General features: G+C 46.3%; 1 protein-coding gene across 6 annotated transcripts in view; it reads left to right on the top strand.

The window, feature by feature from the left end:
• bnc2 (basonuclin 2) overlaps positions 1 to 9,625 on the top strand; it is a 119,170-nt gene extending 109,545 nt beyond the window's left edge. For 5 of the 6 annotated variants that reach the window (XM_057034533.1, XM_057034536.1, XM_057034535.1 and 2 more), the window contains one exon: positions 4,984 to 9,625. In XM_057034533.1, the coding sequence (XP_056890513.1) occupies positions 4,984 to 5,782 (799 nt within the window). In that variant the 3' untranslated portion in view covers positions 5,783 to 9,625. Of the gene's footprint in view, positions 1 to 3,957; positions 4,032 to 4,983 lie in introns of all 6 variants that reach the window. The other variant, XM_057034537.1, reaches the window with a different exon arrangement.
• The last annotated feature ends 1,189 nt before the right edge of the window (positions 9,626 to 10,814 follow it).

Below are 10,814 nucleotides of genomic sequence, written 5' to 3'. Positions count from 1 at the left end.
AACTGATTCAGGGACATCTGTTCGGTGTCAAGTCAGAATTCAGAAGTCAAGAGTGTCGGGATGAGAGACACATACACACACATGTAGTCGTGCACCAGGCCTTACCCCGGAACCAGCTGCAGCATGTTGTTTACCTGCCCTCAGTACCTCACCTTGTCAGAGGGAGATGTGGTGAATACATTAACATCCGGAGCAGTTTGTCAAACCGCTGCATTTATTAACGCATTAGAAGGTGAGGGCACCCGCGCTCATCCGGCTTGTTAGCACGTCTCGGTTCCAGTCACTCCTCAGAGCAGCTCTAGGTGAAACAGCAGGTAAATGATACAACACACACGAGAACTCTAGAAGATTACTCCAGCCCCTGGCTAGCATAGCCTCCCTGGGATTAGAAAGAATACTTGAGCATCTACTCTGGGGAGTCACTGTTTAGAACAGTATCCCAGCCACATTCTCGGTAATTGCTCCTTCTCAGTCCAAATCTGCTACATCTTCTTTAATAACAATGTAATTAATATATTGTGGCACTAGCTTGTTCACCCTCCATTCATTAGCCGCGCAGAAATAGAAAAAAGTAGACGTCAACGTAGAGAACAGCATATCAGCGGAACCCATTCTACAACCTGGCTGAGTCTGCACACCCAGTTTAACACATTCCAAAGTATTTACAAGGAGATAACCCGAAAACTATTTGCAGACACCTTATCTCTCTGTAATTAATTATACTAACGCTGTTAAACAGGTGTTATAATGCATAAACCATTAACCACCTTATCTGAAAGCATTGCTCTAGATAGCAAGTCTGCAGCGCTTTAACACAGGCAGCGGATGGCACAGAAATGCTGTAGGGCTTCTGGTGTGCTCGTATTTTTACAGTGGTAACTCGTGTGTGTGTGTGTGTGAGCGTGTAAGAGAGAGAGACGGGGGAGTTGAGATAGTTTGATGAGTAAATGCCACCACATAAAAGCCTTTTCTAACACAAAGTGACAGGACATGTGGGAAACTGAGATAACGCCGCAGCTACGAGGGACAATCGCCGCAGTCAACATAATGTATCTTTGATATAGTATTGCCCTGGTGAGTGAGAGCTAAAGTGCACTATTGTTTCCATACTTTATCTGCAGGGGTTTGAATTCTTTATAGCATATGGGACATATTACTCCTTTGGTTCAAACAGGGAACATGCAACAGAGGAAAGGACAGTGCGTAGCTGGAGAAATCCTGGGGCTTTGAGGCAAGTCGATACATGCGCTGGGCCCTCATCAAATATGTCCCCAGTTAATCCTCTAATGGCAAAATGTATAGTTTGCTTTAATGGTGGCAATAAAATGGAGATAATTTAGCTGTTGTCATGAGAGTATTAGCTCCTGAAGATTCATACGCAGAACTTGTTGGGGAAATTAAATTAAATACAGATTATTAGATGCATAAAGTAGCTTTCATAATGATCTGCCTCAGATTTGGAGGATTCATTTAAACCATCCCCTATTGCGCAACGCATAGTTCGGAAGAAAGACTTGATTGTCTTGCTCTCCCTAGCTTTCCATCACCCTGGTCCAAACACCTCTGCAGAGCTGATTAGCTCATTGACCGAGTGGGAAGCCAAAGTCACACAAACACAATCGGACACCAGCATCAAAAGCTCTGATATCAAAGCGGAAAAGGAAAAAAAAACAATAGAGGTCATTTGATCTACAAAGAAATGCGCCTGAGAGCCGGCAACATTGTCAGAGTGAGGGCCTTTGCACCGCAGACCCGGTTTGTTTCTGTCCTGAAATCATTGGAACGCTGCAGAGACACTCAAGTCCTTGAACTTGATGTCTGACTTTCACAATAAGATGCACGTCAAAGTTCCAGTAAGGTTTCTATTTCCTGTCAGACGTGACGGCACCTGATTTTTCATCAGGTAACTATATTGTTTGCGTCAGTCATTTGATGAGTTCTTCATTTATGTGAAAGATAAAGATTTTCTGTGAGATGTGTCTATTTCTGACTGAGGAAGATCAGAGTTTACAGCGGGGCCTTTTGCTCGCATCCTCCTTGTCGCTCGCTGACAGCAAATAAATGCTCGCATATTTATTTTCTGGCACGAGCGGCGCTGGCAGTGTTGAAGAAGCTCCGTGATTAACAGCTGGAACCACGCGTGCGCCACTAATCATCTCGGCCTCGTCAATCATATCTCTGAACGCAACAACCAGACTCGTTTTCACTTCCTTACTCTTCGCCGTTCCTACGTCGGGAGAAGGTGTCCTCTCTCTTCCGCGTTCCCGCCGTGCGGCCGCCTGTGCTCCCTTCGCGGGCCACAGAGAGAGTGAAGGTTAATTACGTTGGAGAGTCTCCTTCCTCCCTCTCCTTCCTCCCTCCGTCTCCCCGTTGTTCCTCAGGCCCCTTCCCGGCATGTGGCCCCGGCTTCGCTGCCTCACAATCAGCTCTCTGTTTGTCTCCCATAAACAAAGGCCGCTCTGCTCATATGTTAGGAATCTCCCGCTAAACTGTCTAAAGATTAGAATGATTGTATATCCTGCAAATTATTAGATAAAAATAAGAGAGCGAATGGAAGAATTCCACTTGCGAAGACATTGTGTATTTCACTGATCTTGGATTGTTTGCAGCATGTGCTGCGGAACAGGCCGTAACGCCGAGCAGATGTAGCGGTGACAAAGAGTGATAAATGCTACGATCGCTTCTTTCCCCTCCCACTTAGGCCTAACCTCATAATACACGTTAAATGACAGGGAAGACAAAGAACTTCTTGTGTCTGTTTAGTACCACTAAGCCCTCCATCTCATTTACACATTATGAGTCATTTAGACGACATGCGCGCGCGGACACGGGCGCGGGCGCTGACATCCAAAAACAAGGGCAAGGGCCATCAGATGCACCAAAAGATGATTAACGCCGGCTGGGACGGGCGCACGCTCGCTCACAACCTCCTCTGCAGTCAAAAAACGGCCTCTCCCGAGGCCTCCCCCGTGTTTTTGGCAAAGATGAGACTGTCAATTGAGTTGGCCAGCCACATTACCAGCCAACAGGGAGGTAGAAGGGGAGGATGGGGGGGGGGGGGGTAGAATGGAGTTGGTTTCTGGGGGTGGGGGTGAGGGCTAGGAAATGAAGCATAAAGCCTAAATTTGATGAATGAGAGGATAAGTGAATTATGCCCACTGTGTGTGGATTTAGAGGACTTACTTTGAATATGTAGGACAGGGGTTATAATAAAAATAACGTTTATGCAAATGCTCATATACTGAGCTCTTTGTCTTCTTTGTGTGTGGTTCAAAGACAACACAGCAGAGGTAAATGTGATTGTTGCAATAATGTGTTCTAACAAAGTGGTGATGCTGTCTGAAATGTCTGACTTTCCATATCCTAAGGTGAGATAGTGATGGTTAAGTTAGAGCTTATTAGCAGTGTGACGGTGTTGTTATAGAGATGGAGACATGTACCGAAGGACCTGCCTACCTGAGCATCATCAACAGCATCCAAAACCTGCTCTTTAATCCACTAAATATGGCTCCCGTGGAGATGGCCTCATATATTCACCACTGATTAGGGCATATTTCAGACTCCGGCCGCTCACAGCCACGTATCCACACATGCGTTTGAGTAAAGAGGGCTAAAGCCCCAGAGACAATGAATCATGACTCCCATATTTTTGCCATAAGCTAACGCCATATGGGTGCAACTGTACTATCAAAGGATGAAAAGAAAGAACAAAGGGTCCGTGTGATCCGTTTGATCGAAGTTCCACTATATGGAAGTACTATATTTTCTGTTTTCTCACACACACGCAGACAAAAGAATGTGCAAACACTACACGCGTGCAGTGACAACCACGGCCAATCGATTTGCCATGCTCTCTCTCTCTCTCCTCGATGCTGACGATGCTTGAGTGGACGGGTTCCTGGTTGCCTGGTTCACAGAAAAGGGTCCCTTAAATGAATGTATTTTTACCTCTTGCAGGACAGTGTCGGATAGGGAAGTAAATAATTAAAGGAAAGGGACCCTTTTTGACTGCATCAACCCTGCCACTGCTGGTAAGCTCTACTATCCATTGTGACTCCATTTTGCCTGTCCTGCTAAGGACAACAGTTTTTTTTTTTTTTTCAAATTAATTTTGTTTTCTACACATGTGCCCTCCCTGCATGGAAACCCTTCACATTAAAGGCTCAGAGTGATTGCATATTATCCTTATTTGATGTCAAGTGCTGAGCCGATGCCAGAGGAATGGGCAGTATGTATGTCGTACCCGATATCGGTCATACGTGGCTTACGTTTTCTTCTGTTTTGCAGTTTTGTTGTCACGTATGTGGAGTGGGTCCGCTTATTTTCCGACTACTCGACAAGAAACTGGAAAGAAAAAGTTGATTTTCGCAAACCAGTTTTAGCTTTGCATCCTTTAGCATGGCTTTGTATGCTAACCCAAATCCTCACTAATCTTGTCCCGACCTGGCATGGCACGCGATGTTTGGTGTCTGTCATCAGCTGCGCGATACACTTTGACTTGTGTTTGGTGGGGGGGGGGGACGCTCATCTTAATTAAATGCAGCGCCACGTGAAAACACGTTTGCCGAGATGCTCAATTAAGCCACCTCTGATAGGGGATGAAAGCGGTAATGCTGTCAGGGCCCTCGTGCTAATATGCTATCCAGTTCTCCTCGATTATCGCATTACCACAGCTCGAATCAATTGATAAAGTCCCATTCAATACGGTGAAGTATTTAATTGAGTTAGACTCTATTGGATTTGAGAGCTGAGCGGTGCAGACGCGCTGACAGTGATAAACACTCGCCGGACAGTCCGCCGGCGTGATCCGACGGGATTGTTTTGAGGAGAACTGCAAACCGAATTTCGGTTCCTGTAAGACCTTCTGTGTCAGCAGAGACTCAGGGGACATCAGACTTAAGATAGCGTGTGTAAAATGTAAATGTTCAACAGTATCACATGTGCAGGAGTGCTCTGAATGAATGAATTCTCTCTATCTTTTAGGCACAGCTCCAACATCAACCTGCACCGCAAACTGCTGACCAAAGAGCTGGACGACATTGTCCTGGACCCCCAACTTATGCCACTGCCCAAGGACTTGAGAGCCGAGTTACTGGCCAAGATCTACGCCGGGCACCACATGGGCTTGGACCCTATGGCCGGGATGGGCATCGGAGGCGTCGGCCTCGGACCCACCGGCCTGAACTACAGTGACCGTTCCCCCACAAACTTTGAGTATCCCCACCACCCTCTGAACCAAACCTTTAAAAACTACCACGCCAACGGCTTCTCCAGGGGCCAGCCAGATGATTACATGGTGTTGGACCTAAGTACTACATCAAGTGTTCAGTCCAGCAGCAGCATCCACTCTTCCCACGAGTCAGACGAGGGCAGCGACGAAGGGATCCTTCTGGATGACCTGGAGGAAGAGGGAGAAGAGGATGAGGAAGAGGGCAACAGCGAGGGGGAGGACGGCCCTCAGCGTGCCGGGACGCAGGGACGGCCCGGGAGCGGAGAACTGCGGGGGCAAAAGCGCGGCGAGGGGTTGGAAAGCTCCTCCTCGCCGTTCCTCCTTTCGTCCACCGGGGGCAGTAACAGTGGGATCCTCTGCAGCATCTGCCATAAAATGTACAGCAACAAAGGGACCCTGCGCGTGCACTACAAGACTGTGCACCTGCGTGAGATGCACAAGTGCAAAATCCCAGGTTGCAACATGGTGTTCAGCTCCGTGCGCAGCCGTAACCGACACTCACAGAACCCCAACCTGCATAAAAACATGCCCTTCTCTACGATTATAGACTAAAGGACTCGATACCTTTCCCTGCCGTCTGTCTGCCCCGCCCCCCTTCTCTCCTCATCCTTATTCCTCCTCAATTTAGCCCCGAACGAGGGCTGCCGAACGCAAGCTAAACGCCTGTACGTCTCCTGCCCGTGCTGTAAGTCAAGACATTTCGATGACCCTCTATAAGATACATTGACTCTAAATACAGTTTATTATCGTGACCTTTGACTTTAAAAAGAACAGTATAGCATTCTGACGCATGGAGTTTTCTTTGTAAACCAGCTCCATGTCTTTTTTGTTTGTTTGGGTTTTTTTTTTTTCAAAAGACCCGCCATCGTTCCTTGCAGACGCCTCCTCGATACTTTCTCATGTCCGTCTCCAAAGAATATATTCAAACTCTTATTTGTGACTTTGCTTGCAGAAACGATAGTGATGACGAAAAAAAAAAAAAGAAAGAAAATCTTCTCGTCGTATTTGTGTAATTATAGCTTTTAAATGAACCCCTTACAAAAGCATGACAGCTTCATTTGTAAATAATGTCCCAAGAGGCTTTTGGTGTAAAAGAATTGTGTTGATGGTTGTTTGCTTCTTTTCTCCCTCCCTCTCTCTCTCTCTCACTCACTCTTTCTCTTTATGGTTTATGTTACAGTCACGTACAGCTTTCAGCTATAGGCAAAGCAGAGGTAGCATCTTATTAGCTTCATTTATGTTAGCTCCAAAGACAAGTTTTAAGCGGAGTCCTTGGGGGGACAATGAGAATATCATGTGGATACGCAGAGAAAATTCACCGGCATGCTTTTTTAAGGCTCCTACACTGATATAGTTCTCTGTATTTCAATTGATTTTTTTCCCCTCTCTTTTGTTTATGAGCTTTAGTAATTCAGTTTTTGCACTTTTCGCATCTATACAGGGGATGTGTAATATAATGAGGACTTTTGCAATGGGTAGATTAGGTGGTTGTGGGCCAGCGATGCTCCGGCGCCCACGGAAATGTCAGTAAAGTACTTGTGCCATCTACGTTTTGCACGTGCTCCACTTCACACGTGGCTGAAGAAAAACCAGACGTCGGATCAGCTCTTCAACTGTGACCAAACCAACTTCACTTAAGGAACCCCCCCCCCAACAACAAACTAACGTGATGCACTTCTTAGTCTTACCTTTTTTTGCCTGTGATTCTTTTCATACGAGTTTCCAACGACTCTGCAAAAGCAACAAAGGGGAGGGGTATTTATTGGTTGGTGATGTACCTTCATGAAGATGTTGTGGAGTATAACAACTCTTTTTTTTTGGTAGAAAGAGGAAAAAATAGAAATGGTTCATGGGTTTTCTTTCATTGTCAGTGTGTGAACAATACCACGTGTTACTATATTTGACAGGTGCTACTCACAGAGGGACGTATGCAGTGTTAAGTGCTCCGTATATCATTCGTAACATCCATAACGGTGTTTTCTTTCATTTGTTCACAATGTAGATATGGCCTGTTCCGATAAAATATTCCAATTCTCCACCTCGGCCACGCGTTTACAGTTTACAGCCCCCCCCCCTTTTCTCAGAGAGAGCGAGACGGAGCACTGGTGGAGGTGAAGGGCTGAGGAGAGAGGAAGGGATGACAGCAGCCATCATTAAAAATGTGCTGCTTTGCCGTTACCTGGAGGCGTCCCCACCACCAACCCCCCCATCCTTTCCGTCTAATAACTCACTTGTCACTCCGTTACACTGCGAGAAGCCAAGGCTGCTGACGAGACGGCGCCATTGGCAGGAGGAGAGGAACGAAGGTTCTCAACATTTCAATTTGGCTCAGGCAATTTAGCACAATTCGGCTCCTCTATTCATTTTCCAGACGCGCTTATTGTTATTCGGGGACGTTACTAATTAAATTCAAATCCTTGCTTTGGTTCCCTCTCCCTCTGTCTGTCAGAGAACAGTCATTAAACAACCGTCTGACTCCATTTCTTCAACCCGCCACTCACTTCCCACCTCCACACCCCACAGCGCAGGTCCTACAGGGACACACACTAATAGTGTATGCTTAAGTTCACTGGACGGCCATGGCATAGGAAAAAGGGATGGGTAATTGCCTGTTTATCCCAAGTGAAGGGAAAATTGAGTACAGGAACCCCTGCCTTCTCCCCGGAGTGGATTTCACAGAGGCGCTCGGTGCCTCATTCACTCATTCGATCCCCCCGGCCTTCGCTCTAGCAGAAATAAAAAAAGTGCTACTCCAGGAACCCCGCTGACAGCTGTATCGGTAGCCACTCTCTCTCTCTCACACACACACACACACAGACACACACATGGAGGAGAGTGACACACACACTCGCCTATGCTTCCCAGTCCAGAAGGATGACGCAAAATTGCTAACTTTGTAGCGATTGGAAACGAAAAGTTCTCTCAGCACATTAGGTAATGTTTGCTACCTAGCATTAGAAATAGGACAGTGATATGTGAGTGAGCATTAAGCTAATCCTGGAGCTACATACTCTCCCAGAAAGTTGCACAATACTGTTAGCTTCTACACTTTCTAACATGAATCCACAAGCTACTTCTTAATGTCCTGCTTATCCATTTTTCAAGCAACAGTTGCGGAGCGTGACCTCTCTAGAGGTGTACCGAAAATCACAGGAGAGATTCTTGTGCTACATCCTTCTCTCACCTCCTACAGGCACTTTCTGTGCTTGGCAAGCTGCTGATGATACCAGCAGAGCTCAGAGGCTGAGAAGAACACGAGCGGGTAGGCAGAGGGATAGAAAAGAGGGAGAACGGGCTTGGCAGCAGGAAGAAGTCTGGCCGAAGCCTTGTGGCAGTCACTTAACAAGGCGCGGAATGCTGGGATAGGAGGGGGCGGGAGGGCAGCGGAGATGATCACAAAGTCCGACCTCCCCTGAGAAATCCCTAATTTCAGTTTTTGCCTTTTCGCTCTTTACTTCTCCGGCCGTATGCGTCCAGGCGCGTTCGGCTACGCCGCGACCGGGCCGCGGATCCACGAAAGCACATCCAGTCCTGCGCCTCTGCAACCCTGACCGCCGCAGCCAGTCTTTAATATTTGATGATTTGAACGTCTGTTATTCTGCCATTCTGCACAGCAAAGAGAGGCTGAGCGCACTGCTGCGGCGGCTAAACTGTACAACCGGCGCAGGCAAACAGGAAGTGACACTGCATGCTATCTTGTCCAGTTCATGTAGCTCATGTGGGACTAGACGTTAGATGGGTCGTCATAAGAAACACGCAGATAGATGAAACACACACACACGTGGGCTTGTACAGATGGTTCATCATAGATGTGTTATATTCTTAAAACAAATATACCCTTGTTGATTTGAACTGGAACCTGTGAAATGATCCTAAAACATGTACTCATATGTTTTCCATGGTGCCAATTATACTTTGCAGTCTTAAAATATGAATAAGCTTGAAGCTTGTGGTTTTATTTTCGTTATCTCTTGTGGATTTTATTTTTTTTTTTTTTGGGGGGGGGGTTCTTTATGTGTGAGTTGAAAAGCCCAGAGCGAGGGCTCTGGGCACCGGCGCTCGACAGCATTGCATGGCTGCACAGTCACACTGCAACAAACAACACTCAAAATGGTGGAATTTGGAAGCCTCGTCAAAACTGTATGTTACCAAAACCGGTGTTTCCCATTTGAAGACGGGAGGAAAAGAATCTCCTTTTGAAAAGACTTGTTCTTTTTTTCCCTTTTTTTTGCCTCTCTTGTATTTGTTTCTGTATCATAACTGTCTATGGTTTTTGCATAAAATGCATAAGGGTTTTGGGATGTAAATGGAATTTTATTCATATTTTGTCCAAATACCTCTTGTAATTTGTATCAGAATTCTTGTACAATTTTTATATTAAAGATTTATCAGTCACTGGCATTCTGTCATTGCATTTTATAGACAACGGAAAGGAGAAAATGCATTTTTAGCAATATATTCAAGCGCCATAACAATGTGTCAATCAAGCCGGTTGAACAGGACACCGATTTCAGCAGGTTTTGCTGGGCTCGTTAATTACCGTGATAAAAACCACCAGGGAAAAGGCTATCTTGACCAATTAGTGGACGATTAGATTAATAGAGTTATTAAAAGATGTAGTGGTTTGAGGAGGAGGAGCTGTTGGTTTAAGCAAATTATGGCGATGGTCAGCGAAGGAGGCGGAGGATGTGCTCCACATTTCATCCCATCCCGTGAAATTAAATTAAACCGGCATGGGAATGTTTAAAGAGGAAACAGCATTTGATAAAAGGTTCATTTCTGAAAACTGCAAAGGCTTTATTTGAAACTTCTAACGGTGCTAACGTCAGTCAACGGAATGATTGTTAAGCACAGCTGGACATCGATGTGACGCCGGCGACAAGATGCTGACAGCAGACAAATGCAGGCTCGCGTCTGCAAACTGACCTGAGCTGACATCATTTGCTGCGACTGGGGCTCAGATTACAAATTGATAGGAGCTCCAGCAGGATGTCATGTTTGCTCTGGTGACCAACAGGAACATAATGCCTGTCCCCACCCCTCCCAACCCCATCACAGCCACGGAGTGACACAGGTCCTGTTGACCTTGAATTAGACACCACTCCTCTTTTTTTACACACCAGATTTTGATGTGATGACATCGCAGCATGTACCACACACACACACACACACACACCTCAGTGACATAATGCATTCTCTTTAACAGCCCTTAAATGTTATGGGGACAAGCCAAAATGTCCTCACGTCCCAAAAATGGCTCTGGATTGGATATACATGTGTGCACACACGTACTTGGCTATGGACACTCCACAACAAGGATGACCTCCCTGCCTCTGTTTTCCAAAGGCGACAGGTTGGCCTGACAAATACACTGGCCCTCTGATGACCTTTGAGAGGTGGAGCTCTTTGCTGTCAGTGTCATGGACGGAAGAGAGACAGACAGACAGACAGACAGACAGACAGACAGACAGACAGACAGACAGACAGACAGACAGACAGACAGACAGACAGGGAGAGAGAGAGAGAGAGAACTGAAAATCCAGGGATGGCAACGTTGAAAGATCAAAGCTGTCCATCGGCTGTC

The sequence above is a fragment of the Takifugu flavidus genome, chromosome 6, assembly GCF_003711565.1.
Source record: "Takifugu flavidus isolate HTHZ2018 chromosome 6, ASM371156v2, whole genome shotgun sequence".
Classification (NCBI taxonomy): domain Eukaryota; kingdom Metazoa; phylum Chordata; class Actinopteri; order Tetraodontiformes; family Tetraodontidae; genus Takifugu; species Takifugu flavidus.
This window is presented reverse-complemented; position numbering and strand designations above follow the sequence as displayed.